Here is a 20379-nt window from a genome sequence, read left to right on the forward strand (position 1 = left end):
GTCATGATACTGGATTGGATGGTTCAATGGTTCATTGATTGGGAGTTCAATGGTTCATTGATTGGGAGTGAAGTACTGCATCTATTCCCTTGGGGTGGGTGGGAGGACCCCCAGCTATTATAGTTGTTGATTCGATCTTGAGAGGGAGATTAGTTGTTGGTGGGTGGGATTATAGATGTCGAGATCATGAGTTGTTGATACGTATGAGATATGTTGGTATACTTCCCCCATATCTTTGTTTTTACGAAGGGCACAACCTGGGCAATAATCCAGCATTCTATATGTCATAACATGTCATCGTTTATCAGCCTACCAAAGATCCACCGAGTTCATCAGATAATAGACAAAAGGCGGAGTTGAGATGAATAAAGATCTATCTAACTTCATCGGATAAAGATCTGTCTATTCATGGCAGAGGCTCCCCGATGCTTCTTGTTGTTGTTGTCTCTTGCAAGCAGAGTTTTGAATGTTTCCAATTTCATAAGGTTTGTACTATACTACCCACCCATAGATAGTCTTCTCGGTCGAACCATCATTATGAAGCAGGTAATTCAATGAGTGGGCATTGATTAGTCAGGTAAAGTCAAGGGCTGGGGTAGGACCAATTTAGAAAGGAGGAAATATTAGCATAGCACAATAGCCACCCAAAATCTACTTCTTTTACCTCATGCACAACTGTGTTTGTTGATCCTTTCCCATCATTTCCACTCATGTTGGCTTTGTTCCCATCTCCATCCCATCCATTTCTGCCCATTAATTCCATTCATTCCCACTGCCATAGTTTCAATTTCATTATCATCAGCCAAGTGCACGTGGAGCTTTGCCACACTAGATATTCATAATGTGAATCTACAGCTTCGATGGCGTCCTAGAGAAGACCTATGTATGGATCACACTAACTGACCCTGGCAATGGGCATTCAGGAACCACTATGAGCAAAATATATCATAAAGCATCTCTATCATCTCAAGGTATCTTGACTCATCAATATAACCTATTGGTAAGGAAAACCTACTAAATTGTATAGCCTATAGACTCAAAACAAGGAAATATGAAAACTTATAGATCTTAAGAGTTGAACACCATTTAATTTTTTTTTATGATTTTTCAAATAAATACACAAATGAGTAACCATATTAAAGGAACCAAATAATAATGCAAGAGATAAGAACATTTTCCTAACACTAACCACTCCACCACCTATCAACTACATGTACATGATTATTTTGTGATAATTTACTAAAATATATATGAACATTAATGAATTTGAGTCTTACACACATATCAAGCATGTCCTCAAACTAGAAGACAACATATGTACTTTTCTCCATCAAATTTCATACATTGAAGATTCCTATAGAAAGATAAATGATAGAATACAAAATTTGATAACCTATTGTACCATAACATTGGTCTCATTAAAATATACACTTGTATAATATTGTTAGGCATAAATTAATATTAATGTTCACACAATCACCTCTTAAATTTTAGGCTTCTATAAATGCTCAGAAAATATAGACATCCCTCAAATCATGTAGGTGAAAGAATACTAGACTCTATAAATTATCTAAATTAGATTTTCAAATTAACCAAAATTATATGATTCCACATGTAAAATATATTACCTATTAACCATTCCAAAGTAATATCATCCTTTGACACAAAATTTTGACAAAAATAACAAATTTTATTAAAGCTATGAGAATCATAGAGTGTGATTCGAAACATTGATGGAAAAATATACACACAATCAAATCTAGAAAAATACATTAGAAAACAAATTTAATGCCAAATCTGTCACTAAATATTTATGAAAGAGAGCTTCTTGATACCAATAGGAAGTCTAGAATTTGATACCATATGTTATTGTTATGAATCTATAGAAATTACAAGTTTATTCTACTTCACGAAAGATAATTGGTCACTAAGTAGTGGATCCTTAATGGTGTTATCAAGGGTTGTAGTGGGTGAGTAGCCAAATTGGTGATTTGGTGGTGGCATTGCTTAAGGGTAGTGGTGGGATAATTGAGTGACAAGAGGTTATCTCTTAGCAAAAGAAGGGGGTGTCACCTAATGCAAGATCTAACCTAAAAAGTAGGAATAGTTAGATGTTATTCTTACCCATGACCAAAGGATTACACCTTGCACTCAATGAGTAGTCAACCATTTGAATAATCAATGAAGATTTGTTGTACACATGGTAAATTTTTATATTTTTAATGACTTGTGTAGGTGGAATATTCTCGATGAATGACACATAACTATATTATTAACCATAATATATAGATACATATGAACATATGTATTTCATACAGTCATATAGATAAATTCCATCCAAGCTTCTCCAAGGGCTTTAGAAATGAAAAAAAAAAAATATTTAACCTCCTAAATATGTTGAAACATCCACACTCAATGTATTATTTAACAATGAAAAAATTCAACACACTTTTAAAGTCTCAATAAGTATGTTGAAACATCACACTCCTCCAATGCATCTTTCATGTTCCAAGAATAATGGGTAGTCATGCAACCACACATCCCATGACATGCTTCTCATATGCACTTTAAAGAAAATGTTAATCAACCTTATCCAACAAGCCAATGGTTATGATAGACAACTAACATTGACCTCAATGTCTACTCATGTGCATTGTTATAGAAGAAGACTTGGACAAAACCACCAAGTAGTATTATATATATCATCTGTTTAATACCATGAGCTTACAAAACCATGTTCCCTCTTTACTTTTTGGTGCTAAGTTTTGCCAATATTAAATATTTTTTCAATTTGCAAGTTACACATAAAATATCTAGTCAATGCTATAACACAACTCTACAAGTGAATCCAAATAAATATTTAATGTGGCTAAACACATCTTCAATGATGCATCACATATAATATATCTTTTACATAATTAGAATAATTACTTTCTCATGCAAAATGTTCAATACACCTTTTCCTTACATCCGGAACATGCAAGAGTGATAATAATGCCAATTACATTTTATATTTATAATATTGTTTTTAATATTTCATAAAAATTTCTATCCATATTAATAGATTTATGTTGTAAACATTAAATTTAACATCAAAATTTAGAAATATAATTAAAGTTGGATCTAACATAACTATATAAAGTTCAATCTTATGTTAAGAGTTTTAAATATCTTGTATGTTCTGTTTTAGGGGCATCATAAGGAAATACCAAAAGAGATTCATACATTAAAGATCAGTGACATTTGATTAGTGGATAGTTATAGCCTTTGATGGAAGCTTATAAGAATTGTCCTTTGGGACCAACAATGAATACAGATCCAGTGTAGCTAAATCATTGTTAGTTACCTTGCCGGAAATGACAATAAACCAGAGAACAATCATGTTTGACGATCAAATACAGCCTCCAACGTCAATCATACAGAAACAGCAAACTTTTATTATAAAATGATTTACATACACCAAATGCTTATTAACAAGCTCTAACGACGATAGCAGAGCCAAGAAAAACTAAAATAACAAATGAATACGGACTGAAGAAACCACAGGATATCTGCAATCTAATGATCCAACTCTACATCGCATTTCTTACGAGTGAAGGCAGAAGCACTCGCTTCATTCAGCGGCACAGAAACATAGCACTTCACTTTCAGTTTGAAACGATTGGTCTTAACTTTGCCTACCCTGAAACGAACGCGAGATCGCAATTTCAATTCCACATCCTCAACGCCCATCGAAGTGGACCGCGGCAAATAAACATTTCCAACAGAAATAATCAGTGGACGTAAAGTTGTAGTATTCTTGTGGCCCTGATAAAACTCCTCCAAAGCGTCCACTCCAACAGTCCCCCCTCCACTATAATACGCAGATACCCTTAGGGCATCGTAGTAGATGCCGATCTTCTTATTTGCATTCCGAATGCTCATCCCCAGCACGATGTTACTGCTGGTGCTATTGATGATGTTACTGAATTGCACAGTGTCTACGTAGAATTTGGGTTTGCTGGGGCGCAAAACCAACCAGATAACAAGTGCTGCAATGCCCACAACAATGATGAGCGTAATTAAAAGCCCTAAAATGTGCTTGAGTATACAGCATGGGCCACAGCACGAGCCCCGCCTCTGCCTGGGAGGAGTCACAGGTGGAGGAGCTGGACCTCCTGCTGAAATGGTGGCTCCATTCAAAGTCGGCCCAGATTTAGCACCCTCACCCATTGATTCTATTCAGCTCTACAACTTTCTCAAACTTGAAGATTTAGTTCTTCTGCAAAAAGATTATGACAATCTAATATACAGTGACTGAAAGCCAAGAATAAGTATGAAAAACTGATTGAAACCGGTAAGAGAGATTGCTGTGGATGATGGTTGGAGAAGTGGGGTGAAGATATAGTAATATATATAGTAGAGATGGGCGGAAATTTTACGTTGTGTGAAGTTTCTGCGTAATTTCAAATGAAGGCGATTGGCACGCGTTTTGGAAATTCATCCAGGTGGGCGTGCAGTGGTTTTTCCGCGCAATTGTTACAAGTCAATGATGGAGGGTTTTGGGTGACTCGTCAGAGATCAGCATTGCTTTCATTTTAATAATGGGAAATTTGGAATACCTCCAACGCGTTATTAGGTTTTCTTATGCTTTTCCAAATACGTTAGAAAAATTTGTATTTTATTATCGAATTGACTGATATGGCTTAGATTTCACCTCGAACAGATTGGATTGGATGGTGTACGCGCTCTCGAAGCTCTCTGGAAAGAATCTGGATCTTACATGTCTGGAACTTCCAGTCACTTTCGTGCTCTGTTTTTATTAAGGGGAAGTTGCTCGCGAACTTCCAACAGTTGTAGAAATCTTCATCGCTCATCCAGCTAATTTACATGGAAATTGCTTTTCTCGCTTAACGTGTCATTTTACATGATTTAAATGTTTCTACACTTGTGTTTCAAGTTTCCTTTATTCAAATCATTGTTAAATATTGTTGAGGGACTAAAATATTAGTAATGCATGTGATTAGTAAATATTTAGGCTAGGGTCTTATGGAGGGGGCTTCCTAAAAAATAGAGCTGGAACTGTTGAGATTTTTTAGGAATATTTTAATGTTGGCAGTCCCTTGAAATTTGTATTTCATTTCAGCTTAAAAGTTTAAGCTCCTAAATTTAAGGATGTCCAGTATCATCTAAAGTTAAAACTTTTAAAATTAAGCAAGCTAGTTGTAAATAAATTTAGTTTACTCTAAAAAATTCAGATGATTAACAAGTGGTATAAAATAAGTCCCGCATGGTAGGTGAATTGGCTTGGGCCGTGGGTTTGCTCCCCATTGGTCTCGGGTTCGATTCCCTACCAGGTTATCCTAGTGGCTGGGGACTGCGGGCGGACTCATCCACCTCCAGAGGACTAGTCTCGCCTCGTCTCGCCTCTCCCCTGACCCCAACTTGGCTCCCATAAGCCCAAGGTAAGGCGGGGTTGGTCGCTGGGACGAGATGCAGGGATACCTCTGGGTTACCTAAAAAAAAACAAAAAAAACAAGTGTATAAAATATTCCTAAGTTGGTGCGGCAATTTCTAGCCCCACCCATTTTTACCAACTTAAAATTACTTAAAAGGTAGGGGCTCCTATTTTTGGGGAAAAGATTCTAAATAATCTCGTAGGAGAAAAATGATTTCTTCACATGTGGAACCACTTCTTTGTTAAAAATAGAGCTTAAGCCCCCTCCATGGGACCCCTGCCTTAGTTAAGATAAAATGTGTTTGGATGGTTTATGAGAATATGGATCTTATATACATATGGAATATTCAGTCATTTTTCTTAACTCGTGCTCTTAATTGTGGAGCCTGGGTTCTTCTAGTCATGGAGAACTTGTGCTCTTGAAAGTGAGGTCGCAAGTTCAAATCCCATAGGGGATAAGGTATGTACAAATGTATAGATAATTTATGAGTGTAGACATAGATTCATAAATGGACTTGATGTGAAACATATATATCTAATATGGTAGAATGTGGGCTGTTAAGATTTGCTCACCATGATTTGTGATATTTGAATGTGCATAAGGATATGACGTGTTTAAAAACACCTTAAGGGAATCTATTGGATTGTGAGGGTCAAGTTCTCCTTGATGAGACCCCTAGTGGACCAATTTTATGATTTTGAGTGAAAATTTGAAGACATCAACCAAGGAAGCATGTACGGAAACAAGTAGACAAATGCATAATAGATTCTCCATTAATCTTCTTATATTTTCATGTTCTTCTCACACTCCAAAATGATTTTAAATAAATGAGTGAGGATCCTTAAATGCAACAACACATATTAAGGGGAAATTCCCTTCTATTTCATTCATATAGTGATGTGGAAGAAATTTGGCTAGGAACCTTTTGCATATATCATGGGGGCTTCAATGGATAGGAAATATTATACCACGTGCATTCATGTTGGGGGGTTTAATATGTTGGCAATTTGGAGGAATTGATTATGTGTTGCATTGATGTTTTGTCATTGATGTCAACACTAGCTACTTTGGCTATTTACCGGTATTCTTTTGGTTTCGGTAGGTTGTTTGGTTTTTGGTTGGTAAGATCATGATGATCTAGTATACTCCGATATGTTTTGGCTTATGGAATTGGCTTAGATCTGCTCTTCATGCTACTCAGATTCATGTTCAGTCAGTTGGTTTTGATTTGGTGATCGGATGCTATCTTATACGCTAGTAAGCTTGGTTTGTTGATCTGGTGAGGGTTTCATCGATAGAGCTTTGTTGAATATATTTTTATATTATGCATAAGTGGTTTTGGTGCGGCTTCTAGTAGAGATTCAGGATGCTGATGGTGATCGAGCTTGAGACTTGGCTGATTGGGATCATTGCTTTAGCATGTGTGGACCTAAATTGAGTCTGATTCTATCTAGGTTTTGGACCAGCTTAATGTAACGTGTTGTTTGGTCTTCTCAATGTATTTTTGGGATGTCTTATGGGTTGGATGATATTTGTTTGGTCTCAGGCTGACATGTTTTATAATTATGTAATTGGTTTATTGTCTGGTGGCCGACCTTATGGTTTATGGTCGAGGGTTTGTATATATATGATGTAAGATCCCGTTGTAGATCATGATAGGATGGTATAGGAGCGACTAATGTAATAATCATTCATGTAGAGGATTTGATCAATCATTGGTGATCGAGTTGGGTTTATGTAAGAGGATTAAGTCCTCTGGTATTGAGCTTAATCGAAATTGTATTCAGGCATTGGAGATGATATCATTGCAGTTTATTCTTCCTTTCGGATTGTAGTTTGGATTTTTATGTAGTCAGTGAGACTACTTTTTGTAATGAGCAGTGTTCTCTAGGTTGTTGGCCTTCCTGCAATTGCAGGCCCTGTTAGGTCCCAAAGACAACTGAGAGGGGGGGGGGTGTGAATCAGTTGTCTAATAAATTCAAACCAAAAACTAATTAACCAACTTAATGCTTAATACCGGTAAACCAGTTAAGTATGCCGGTAGACAGTATTAATAGTAAATCGCTATACCGGTAAGGATTCATGCATGAAACATAAACATAAAGTCATCCACAACACATGACACCAATATTTGTACATGGAAACCCTGTAAGGGGAAAAACCATGGTGGGAAACCTTACCCACAATCAGATGATACTACTGCAAATAGTAAGTGTACATAAATGGGGTCTGCACATGCAGAAAGGCCAACAGCCTAGAGCTCACTGCTCAATCACAAAATGGGAGTCACACTGACTACAGTTGGATGGTTAAATCCAAGAAGAATGTACTGTACAAAATAGCATCTTCATATGCTGGATTCAGTACCGGTGTAATGCTAATATGCTTCTACAAAAACCTAACTTCACCTTCAAATGATGTGTTCGTGTATAACCCCGCTTGATCTCGTATATACCTTCACTTAATTCTTTTTCGCATTCCACACTTGATCTTACAAATAAGATCTTACATTTATACCATACCCTAAGACCAATTTTAGTAGGTCAGCTCTACAAGATATTACAATAAACACATTTTACAAACAATATAATATCCAATGCAATAGCTGATTGAACATGTCAGCTTAATGCATTTACAACAATAATAAATCATCTCCATAGCGTGCCATGCTTATCTGGAAAAGATAAACCTGTCGGTGTAACCCTAGATAACCTGGACCTATTTGCCGGTAAAAGCAAATATGCAAATATGAATATACCAATGATTATTACTTCAAAATAAAGTGTCCACACGATGTCTTTGACATTACCAAGTTTCTTGCATGTCATTCCAGGTACCGATGAACAATATATCCTATCGGTGAATCATATACCAGTAACTATTGCACAGATTACTGCTTGCCAGTGAATGTTGCTGGATCTCCAAAGTAGGTGTATTCAGTAGGTGTTGACATCAATGACAAAACCATACCAAAATACCAACAATCTCCCCCTTTGGCATTGATGGCAACACAAGATGGAAAAACCATCACAGTGCCAAAACAGAAATGCCAAATACAAAAACCAACAATCTCTATTTCTCCCCCTGGGAGTAACAATACCAATCTTTCATGTGTTTTTCAAAATCTTTCCCCTAAAATCTCTTTTTCTTATAAAAAAGATAATGTGTTTTTCCATAGATATCTCTCCCCCTTTGACATCAAATGCCAAAGTCACAAAAAGTCAAGTTCATACAAAATACCAACCAATTCAATATACGAACTACTCCCCCTGAGAAGTAGCTTCCTCATCAAATACCAGAATAAAAGATTTGTCCATTTAATTCTATCGGTTGATGACAATCATCAATTGTCTAAGTCTCTACCGGTGGTGGTATGACTCCAAGCTGATCTTTGAGATACTCAAAAGTTTCCTTAGGCAAAGGTTTTGTAAAAATATCTGCAAGCTGTTCTTTAGTATTCACATAAATCAGTTTTATCTCTTTTTCTTCAACTTTTTCCCTTAGAAAATTAAGTTTGATAGAAACATGTTTTGTTTTAGAATGTAATATCGGATTTTTAGATATATCAATTGCTACAGTGTTATCATAGTATATAGTAATAGGTTCCTTGCATTTTACCTTTATGTTTTTCAACATTTGCTTAAGCCAAAGTACCTATGTACAGTTTGTTGCTGCTGCAACATATTCTGATTCTGCTATTGATAAAGATGTACAACTCTATTTCTTACTTAACCAAGAAACTAATCTCTTTCCAAGAAAGAATGCTCCTCCGGTGGTGCTCTTTCTATCATCTATATCTCCTGCCCAATTTGCATCTATGTATGCACATAGATCAAAGTTTTCATCTTTAGGATACCATAATCCAAGATTTGCTGTGCCTTGTAGATACCGAAAAATCCTTTTCACTGCTGATTCATGATTTTCTCTAGGATTACTCTAAAATCTAGAAACAATACATATTGCATTCATAATATCAGGTTTGGTTTGTGTCAAATACAGTAAACCTCCTATCATAGATTTGTATCTAGTTGGATTAACAGGTGTAGATTCATCCCTTTCAGATAATTTGTCATTTGTAGTCATAAGTGTGCTTACCGGTTTAGAGTTTTCCATCCCAAATTTCTTAAGTAGTTCTTTCAAGTACTTAGATTGACTCAAAAATATACCTTTATCAGTCTGTAAAATCTGCAATCCTAAAAAGAATTTTATTTCTCCAATCATAGACATTTCAAATTCTTGCTGCATTTCAAGAAAAAATTCTTTACATAATCCATCTTCTCCTCCAAAGATTATATCATCAACAAATACTTCAATAATCAAGATGTCATCATTAGTTACTTTGTAATATAAATTGCTATCTGCATTTCCTTTAGTAAAACCAATCTTTAAAAGATACTTGTCCAATCTTGCATACCAAGCTCTTGGGGCTTGTTTCAGTCCATACAGAGCTTTTCTTAACCTGCAAACCATATCATTGTTATCTGTCAAAGAAAATCCACCAGGTTGTTCAATATAAACTTCCTCTTCAAGATCTCCTTTCAAAAATGCACATTTAATATCCATTTGATAAACTTTGTAATCCTTGTGAGTTGCAAAAGCCAAGAATAATCTAACTGCCTCAATTCTAGCTACCGGTGCAAAGGTTTCATTGTAATCAACTCCTTCTTTCTGAGAATGTCCCTTACACACTAGTCTTGCTTTATTTCTGACAACCTTACCATCTTCATTAAGTTTGTTTCTAAATACCCATTTGGTTCCAATTACATTTTTATCTTTAGGCCAGTGAACTAATGTCCAAGTATTATTTTTCTCAATTTGTCCTAATTCTTCTTCCATAGCTTTAATCCAAAATTTATCTTCACATGCCTCATTGATAGATGATGGTTCAATTTGAGAAATAAGACATACCTCTTCATTTTCCAATCTTCCTCTTGTCATAACTCCTTTAAATTTGTTTCCAATTATCCGATCTTCAGAATGATTCAGTCTTACATACTGGGGTGTCTTAGTTTGTTGTTGTTCTTCAATTACTGTGGAATCTTCTGATGATACTGGGGTAACTGGATCTTCATTCTGTACTGGTGGATTCAGTGTAGGTTCATTTGTCATGACTTCTGTTGCCGGTTCAGAGTCTATATACCTTGAAGTTCCTCTGAATTTTTCATCAATCTTTACATTTGTACTCTCAACAATTTTCTGCAATCTTTTATTAAAACATCTATATGCCTTGCTTTTAGATGAATAACCAAGAAATATTCCTTCATCACTTCTAGGATCAAATTTGCCAATATACTCACCTCTTTTAATATAACATTTACTTCCAAAAATTCTGAAATAGTTAAGAGTAGGAATATTACCAAACCATAGTTCATGAGGGGTCTTACCGGTTTCACCTTTGATGTGAACTTTGTTGAATGTATAGACAATAGTGCTTACTGCCTCTCTCCAATACACATGTGGTAGATTTTCTTCTGATAACATACTTCTTGCTACATCCAAGATAGTTCTATTTTTCCTTTCAACAACTCCATTCTGCTGTGGTGTCTGAGGTGCTGATAACTGTCTTTTGATTCCATTCACTTCACAAAATGTATTAAAATCCTTAGATGTGAATTCTCCTCCTTGATCTGATCTTAAACATTTGATTTTCTTACTGGTTTCATTTTCAACCATTGCTTTGAATAGTTTGAACTTCCCAAGTGCTTCTAATTTTTCTCTGAGAAAAGTAACCCAACACATTCTAGAATAATCATCAATAATTAGCACGAAATATCTATCACCTTGTAAGCTTTTAGTTCTAGTTGGACCACATAAATCAGTGTGAATTAAATCAAGAGCATTATTGGATTTTTCTAGAATACTTTTGAAACTAGCTCTAACTTGTTTTCCAAATTGACATTCCTTGCAAATTGTGTTATGAGGTTTCACAATTTTAGGTAGATCTCTAACTGCCTTAGAAGTACTGATTTTTACCATATAATCAAAATTTACATGACATAGTCTCTTATGCCATAACCAACTTTCATCTATATGTGCAATTAAGCATGCCTTTTCACTGTTATTCAAATGAAAGATATTACCTCTAGTCTGATTACCGGTTGCAATTTCCAAACCAGTTCTATTCATGATTTTGCATTTTCCATTTTTAAATTGTAACTGAAAACCCTTCTCAATTAATTGACCAACACTTAAAAGATTATGCTTTAATCCTTCAACATAGTAGACATTGTCAGTGTTATGTTTACCATCAAGAGAAATTGAACCTTTACTTTTGATTGAACAAGCTTTGTCATCCCCAAATCTTACTAAACCTCCATTGTATTCTTGAAAGTTCAAGAATTTACCTTTGTCTCCAGTCATATGTTGTGAGCATCTTGAGTCAATAATCCATTCATCCTTTGATTCAACTTTAGCTGCCAGGGCTTGTTCTACCGGTTGAGCAATAGGTGCCGGTTGATCTTTTGTTATAGCAACAAAAACCCATCCATTGTCTGCTGGATCCTCATCAAAATCATCAGTCACACCTTCATCAGCAATGTAACAAGATTTATCTTTGTTCTTCTTAAATCTGTATCTCTGATATTCAGGATTAGGCTTGTATGTTCTTCTAGCTTCTTCTCTTAGTCTAGCACGTCTATCAAGGCATCTTGAAGCCATATGACCAATCTTATTGCAGTTAAAACATTTAAAGGGTGCTTTACCTTCATACTTACTTCCAATTGGACCTTTTGGCATTTTCCTTGCAAATAGTGCTTCAAGTTCTTCAAGCTCTTCATTCTCCTTTCTGGTTTCTTCAAGTTCTCTTGCATAAAAGGCTCTCCAGTCTGATTTGTCAAATGATGGAGCAGATGATGTTGATGCTTTAAAGGCCAAATCAGTCTTTATAGTAGCAACAGGACCAAACTCCTCAATTTCAAAAGTTGAAAGTTTTCCAATCAATGTATCCCTAGTTATTGATGTATTAGGCATTGTTCTCAACTCATTTATAGCAGTAACCTTCATTTTATATGCCGGTGGCAAACCTCTTAAGATTTTTGAAACAATCTCATCCTCACTCAAGGTTCCTCCACAACATTTGATACCCAAAACAATTTCATTTACTCTTTCCATAAAAGCAGAAATCCTTTCATCTTCTTCCATTTTCAGATGTTCATACCTGACTCGAAAGCTTTCAAGTTTTGCAATTTTGATTGTGGAGTCTCCTTCATTCAGTGTTTCCAAATGATCCCAAATAGCTTTAGCAGTAGACCTATCTAATAATCCCATGATTTGTTGATCTGATAATGCGCTCAAGAGTGCTTCTCTTGCTTTGCAATCATTTTCTTCATCTTTGGCTAAGGTAGTTAGAGCAGTCTGACCAGCTATAGCAACAGTATAACCATTCTTAGTAACTTCCCAGATGTCTTTACTGATGCAATTCAGATGTGTCTCCATTATGATTTTCCATATCCCATAGTTGGTTCCATCAAGTTTAGGACTGTCCTTCCTGAAATAATTAGTAGACATTGGATCTCCTCAAGTTTGTTAAACTTCTATAAAAAGAGGACTAGGCTCTGATACCAATTGTTAGGTCCCAGAGACAACTAAGAGGGGGGGGGGGGGTGAATCAGTTGTCTGATAAATTCAAACCAAAAACTAATTAACCAACTTAATGCTTAATACTGGTAAACTAGTTAAGTATGCCAGTAGATAGTATTAATAGTAAATCGCTATACCGGTAAGGATTAATGCATGAAACATAAACATAAAGCCATCCACAACACATGACACCAATATTTGTATGTGGAAACCCTGCAAGGGGAAAAACCACTGTGGGAAACCTTACCCACAATCAGATGATACTACTGCAGATAGTAAGTGTACATAAATGGGGTCTGCACATGAAGAAAGGCCAACAGCCTAGAGCTCATCGCTCAATCAGAAAATGGGAGTCACACTGACTACAGTTGGATGGTTAAATCCAAGAAGAATGTACTGTACAAAATAGCATCTTCATATGTTGGATTCGGTATCGGTGTAATGCTGATATGCTTCTACAAAAACCTAACTTCACATTCAAATGATGTCTTCGTGTATAACCCTACTTGATCTTGCATATACCTTCACTTAATTCTTTTTCGCATTCCACACTTGATCTTACATTTATACCATACCCTAAGACCAATTTTAGTAGGTCGGCTCTACAAGTTGTTACAATAAACACATTTTACAAACAATATAATATCCGATGCAATAACTGATTGAACATGTCATCTTAATGCATTTACAACAATAATAAATCATCTCCATAGTGTGCCATGCTGATCTGGAAAAGATAAACCTACCGGTGTAACCCTAGATAACCTGGACCTATTTGCTGGTAAAAGCAAATATGCAAATATGAATATACCAATGATTATTACTTCAAAATAAAGTGTCCACACGATGTCTTCGACATTACCAAGTGTCTTCCATGTCATTCCAGGTACCGATGAACAATATATCCTGCCGGTGAATCATATACCAATAACTATTGCACAGATTATTGCTTGCCAATGAATGTTGCTGGATCTCCAAAGTAGGTGTTGACATCAATGACAAAACCATACCAAAATACCAATAGGCCCCTCAATTTATAATCACATACTTACTGCAGAAGTATTATTTGACCGTGGGTAGGCTTCCCACCATGTTTTTTTCCCTTTACCGAGTTTTCCACGTACAAATCTTGGTGTCATGTGGATGGTAACTATTCTTTAATTTTTGGTTGTACTTAATTGGTATATCTGCTATTTCGGTAATTGGTTTATGTATTTTGGTATTGATCTTATGTGTTCTGGTATTAAAGTTTTAATTGCTTAAGGTTTCGGTAATTTGGTGACAACTGATTCAACCCCCCCCCTCTCAGTTGTCTTTCGGTTATTTGAACTATCTAACAATTGGTATCAGAGCTCTGGTCCTCTTTGCATAAGCTTAATTGCTTGAGGAAGATCCTATGGTATCTAACAGTTCAAGTTCATCTAGTTCAGCTGCAACTGTCTTTCGGAGAGAAATTCCTAGGCTTGATGGAACAAATTATAGAGTATGGAAGATTCAAATGGAGACTCATCTAAGATGTCTTGGTAAGGAAATTTGGGAAATCATAGAGAATGGTGTTACTCCTTTTAATCCGACATCTGGCAATCCTCCTCTGACAAACTTGGATAAGGAGCTTGAAAATGATTGTAGAGCTAAAGAAGCCCTCTTGTGCGCACTTTCTGATCAACAAATAATGAGATTGATTGGCAAATCACCAGCAAAGGCTATATGGGACAAGCTGGAGACTCTAAATGAAGGTGACCCTACTATTAAGATTTCTAAACTTGATGGTTATTGGGTGAGATATGAAAATTTGAAGATGGAAGAAGATGAAAGGATTACTGCATTCATGGAAAGGGTAAATGAAATTGTCATGGGAATTTAATGTTGTGGAGGATCTCTAAGTGAAGATGAAATAGTTTCTAAAGTTTTGAGAGCTTTACCACGGGCTTATAAGATGAAGGCTAATGCAATTAATGAATTGATAACAATGGCTAATACTTCTGTCAATAGGGATACCTTGGCTGGGAAATTATCTGCTTTTGAGCTTGAAGAATTCGGACCTTCTAGAGCTATGAAGTCTAAACCTGCTTTTCATGCATTTATATCATCAACTGACAAGCAAGATTGGAAAACTTTGTATGCAAAGGAATTGGATTATATGAAGAGAGAAGATGAAGAATTTTAGCAACTTGAAACCTTATTTGCTACAAGAGTACCTAAAGGACCGGTAGGATGAAAGTATGAAGGAAAATTACCTTTTAAATGTTTTGCATGTAATAAGATAGGTCATTTTGCATATAGATGTCCTGAAAGGAATTCAAGATTTGAAGAAAGTGCTAGAAGATCTTTTAAGCCTAACTCTAGATATCAAAACAAGCATAAGTACATGAAAAATAGAGACAAATCATGTTACTTTGCGGACGAGGAAGGTGTGATTGATTCTGATGATGAATCAACACAAGACTCTGCTAGTCGTTCTGACAATGGAAAGGAATGGGTGTTCCTGGCTATCAAGGAAGATAATCCGACACTAGAAGAGAATGTACCTATAGAAAAGGCCCTTGCTGCTAAAATTGAAGATAAAGATGAATGGGTAATTGACAATGGACGTTCACATCATATGACTAGAGATAAAAGGAATTTTCTATCTTTGCAAGAATCTGATGGCAGTCTAGTTAGATTTGGAGATGACAAAGCATGCATAATCAAAGGGAAGAGGAACTATATCATTAGATGGTAAGCACAATACTGATAATTTTTATTATGTTGAAGGTTTAAGGCATAATCTTTTGAGTGTAGGACAATTGGTGGATAAGGGATTCCAATTACAATTCAAGGATGGAAAATGCAAAATCATTAATAGATCTGGATTGGAGATTGCAACCGGTACTTAGAAAAAAGGTAATATATTTCATTTGAATTCCAGTGAGAAGACATGTTTGATTGCAAAAATTGATGAGAGTTGGCTTTGGCATAAAAAGCCATGTCATGTGAATTTTGATTGCATGGTAAAGATCAGTTCAACTAAGGCAGTTAGAGATATACCTAAAATTGTGAAGCCCTATAATCTGGTATGTAAAAATGTCAAATGGGAAAACAGGTTAGAACCTTTTTTAAGAGTATACAAGACAAATCTAATGATGTTCTTGATCTTATTCATACTAATTTGTGTGGTCCTACTAGAATCAAAAGTTTTCAAAGTGATAGATATTTTATGCTTATCATTGATGATTATTCTAGAATGATGTGGGTTACTTTTCTAAGGGAAAAATCTGAGGCTTTTGAAAATTTTAAAATCTTTAAAGCTAAAGTTGAAACTGAGAAAGGATTGAAGATTAAGGTCTTAAGGTTAGATCATGGTGGAGAATTCACATCTAGTTAGTTTACTAACTTTTGTGAGAAGCATGGTATAAGGAGACAATTTTCTGTTCCTCGGACACGTTAGCAGAATGGAGTTGTGGAAAGAAAGAACATAATTATCTTGGATGATGCTAGAACCATGATGATGGAAGCTAATCTACCTCATATCTACTAGAGAGAAGTAGTGAGCACACCATTTTATACATTCAACAGAGTTCATATAAGAGGAGAAACCAGTAAGACACCTTATGAATTATGGTTTGGCAATACACCTACAGTTAAGTATTTTAGAATCTTTGGTAAAATATGTTATATCAAGAGAGGAAAATTTGATCCTATATGTGATGAAGGAATATTTCTTGGTTATTCTAATGAAAACAAAGATATAGATGTTATAATAAAAGATTGCAGAGAATTGTGGAGAGCGCTAATGTCAAGGTGGATGAGCAAAATAGAAGTCAAATCAGAATTTATGAGCAAGAACCGACAGTGGAAATGATCATAACTAAACTGGTAACACCTTTATCGGAACAGAGTGTTGAACCAGTTACTCCGACAGTATCAGAAAATTCAAAAGAGGAACAGAGAGTCAGAAGACTCCTAGGTATGTAAAGTTGAATCATTCAGAAGATCAGATCATTGGGGATTAGAACAATGGTGTGATGACAACAAGAAGATTGGCAGCTAATGAGACGTATTTAATTTCTCAAGTTGATCTGGTATCAGTAATTGAAGCATGTAAAGATGAATGTTGGATGAAAGCTATGGAAGAAGAATTAGATCAGATAGAAAAGAATAACACATGGACTTTAGTTCCCCAGCCTAAGAATAAGAATGTTATTGGAAATAAATGGGTATTTAGGAATAAATTAAATGAAGATGGACAAGTTGTGAGGAATAAAGCTAGATTGGTTTGCAAAGGATATTCTCAGAAGGAAGGAATTGATTATGGTGAAACTTTTGCACCTGTAGCTAGGATTGAAGCTGTAAGATTATTTCCTACCTATGTTGCACATAAAAACTATAAGGTTTATTAGATGGATGTTAAGTGTGCTTTTTTTAATGGGGATCTTGATGAGGAAGTTTAAATTGATCAACCTAATGGTTTTTCAATTTCAGATATTAAAAATATGGTTTGCAGGTTAAAGAAAGCCCTATATGGATTTAAATAGTCACCTAGAGATTGGTATGCAAGGTTGGACAAATATCTTTTAAAGCTTAGTTTCACTAAAGGTAATGCTGACAGTAATCTATATTATAAAGTCATTGATGATGATATACTGATTATTGAGGTCTTTGTTGATGACATCATTTTTGGAGGTGAAGATAAGTTGTGCGTGGATTTTTCTAACAATATGGAGAATGAATTTGAGATGTCTATGATTGGGGAAATGAAATTTTTCTTAGGTTTGCAGATTACTCAGACTGATAAAGGTATTTTCATCTGTCAAACTAAGTATGCTAGGGAGATGTTGAAGAAATTTGGTATGGAAAGTTCTAAACAGATTAGTACTCTTATGGTTACAAGTGAGAAATTGACAAGGAAAGATGAATCAACACCGATAAATCCTACAAGATACAAGTCTATGATTGGAGGTCTGCTATATATGACTCAGACTAGACCCAACATAATGAATGTTGTTTGCATTGCATCAAGATATCAAAGTGATCCTAGAGAAAATCATGAGAGTGCGGTGAAAAGGATTTTTAGATACTTACAAGGAACATCTGAATATGGTTTGTGGTACCCTAAAAATGATGAATTTACTTTATGTGCATATACAGATGCAGATTGGGCAGGGGATGTTGATGATTGGAAAAGTACTTCTGGTGGACCTTTCTTTCTTGGAAAGAAACTTATTTCATAGATCAGCAAGAAACAGTCATGTACTTCTCTAATACCACTTGATAACATCCACAATTATTTAAATATGAAAATATGATAATGTAGAAGATAGACCACATACAACACAAGAGATGTTTGTAGGGCAAGATGACATAATATCCAATATATCGAGAAACAAAACAAGATTTTAGAGTAGGGTAATATTATACAGTTCTCCTTAAGAGAGAAGCCACTCCATATTGTATCTTCAAGAGATCTCAAGCACAAGAACAAACTTTTTGTCCATTCCCCAAATTATATCCACCTTTTGTATATAAACATCCTCTTAATAGTATAATGGATGGGTAAACCACTAAACTCATGTATGCCTACTCATCACCTAATATAATTAATTACACTCATTGTCCAAATGACCCAATATATAACTAAATCAAGGGATGTTTATCACATAGTCCTACCTCTTGATCAATTTATATACATTACAACCTATGTAATTAATTTCTTTTAACATATTTATTGATGATGGCTTCTATTTCTATTTTAAATAACATGAATTGTTGTGTGTCCTCCATGTTATCATCTTAAATCCATCAACCTTTCTATTGGGAGGAAGGAAGATAAAACCATTTGACAAGTTTAATCCATGTTCATTCCACTGCATAGTACATACATTTACTAGGCATCTTGATCCAAAGTCAACTTCATTATATCCCAAACACCTCCAATCACTTAAAACTATATTACTTTGGTTACTAGAAACATCATAAGTGAATTGTTCTGCATCAATTATTGATCTAAGATACTTGTCAGTTATTGACATCTTTGCTTTCTTTATAATATTCACTATATATGAAAGAGGTTGGTTCATGACTTCATGGATGGTAGCCTTTGCACATGCAACACCAAGACCATTTCCATAGTATCCATCTAGTAGTGGTGGATTAAATGATTCCCTCCCATCTACTACAAAGAAAGCATTCATACTTTGAATGGATGGAATTTTAAGTGCCTTTGTCCTTGCTCTCCAAACCATAGCCATGACAATTTCAAATGTAGTGCAAATTTGTCCACATTCTTGCATAATTCCTTGCTTCATACATTTTATTTCCTTATATTCTAAAGTAAGAGACATTTGAGTTGGTTCTTTAGATATTGGAGGTGGCCATGAGTCAGATGTACTCTATTTTTTTTTCTTCAAACAAATCTAACTCATGAACCAACAACTTTCGTGGTTTAAGAAGCTCTCTGTCCCATATTGGTTTTATAGAGGGCATAAAATCTCCCTTAGCCATCTCTCCAAGACCTTTGAGAAATTGTCCCAACCCTTGTCCGTCACATACACTATGGTGGAAAGTCACTGCTACAACAACCCCTCCACATGCGAAACAATTTTCTTATAACAAAATTAACCAAGAAAATATTATATTAATAAAGACATATAAACTAAACATACTATATCTTTTCTACATATTATAAATATTTCAAATACATAAAAATGCATAAAATATATTGTTCAAGAAAATGAAAGAGATTAAAACTATAGATAGATATGAATTTTATAAAATGTAATAACCACTAATCAGTTATAAAAATAAAGTTAATAAAAATACATTAAATGCTAGCAATGATTCATTTAAGTTCAAATCCCACCGCTATTTTCTAATTATATAGTATGGAAGTTTGAAAACAATTATTTTATTCAATTTTAGTTTAAGGTAATGTTACCTGGATAACCATGGGATGAAGCTCCTCAATATCTGCATTGAAAGGGAACTTAAAGAGCAGTTGTTTAAATGATGGCTTGAGGTATTCCAAATCTCCGAGGACTGATAGGCTGTTGTCTACCATGTCTTCCAGAAAGAGAACACCTTCTCCTGTGCACTCCACTTGAAGCTTCCCATCTTCTTCCTTTCTCAGTCTGCCACCCAGAGGATAATAATACACCACCACCTTCGACAGAGCATCCAACATCAATACATGCCTTATATCTCTGAATTTCAATGAAAACATCAATTACTTGTTCCACGAATATCAGTGAAAACATGCGTGCCCACGACTAAATTCAATGGTCGGTTGGTGTTTACATTGTAATTTATCTTTTAACTTACCCTCATATTTTCCTAAATGATGTGTTAACCATGTTCCTAAATGAACTTTTATTACAAGATAGATAAT

General features: G+C 35.1%; 1 protein-coding gene across 1 annotated transcript; it reads right to left on the minus strand.

Moving 5' to 3' along the window:
• Positions 1–3414: 3414 nt before the first annotated feature.
• On the minus strand, positions 3415–4358 carry LOC131063161 (NDR1/HIN1-like protein 3). The gene has a single exon (XM_057996937.2). It carries the CDS (start codon positions 4210–4212, stop codon positions 3559–3561), a length of 654 nt encoding a protein of 217 aa, XP_057852920.2. The 5' UTR covers positions 4213–4358; the 3' UTR covers positions 3415–3558.
• Positions 4359–20379: the final 16021 nt, after the last annotated feature.

The sequence above is a fragment of the Cryptomeria japonica genome, chromosome 11, assembly GCF_030272615.1.
Source record: "Cryptomeria japonica chromosome 11, Sugi_1.0, whole genome shotgun sequence".
NCBI lineage: Eukaryota > Viridiplantae > Streptophyta > Pinopsida > Cupressales > Cupressaceae > Cryptomeria > Cryptomeria japonica.

Coding starts and splice junctions, on each gene's coding strand:
- LOC131063161 (XM_057996937.2), bottom strand. CDS start 4,212: ATGGGTGAGGGTGCTAAATCTGGGCCGACTTTGAATGGAGCCACCATT.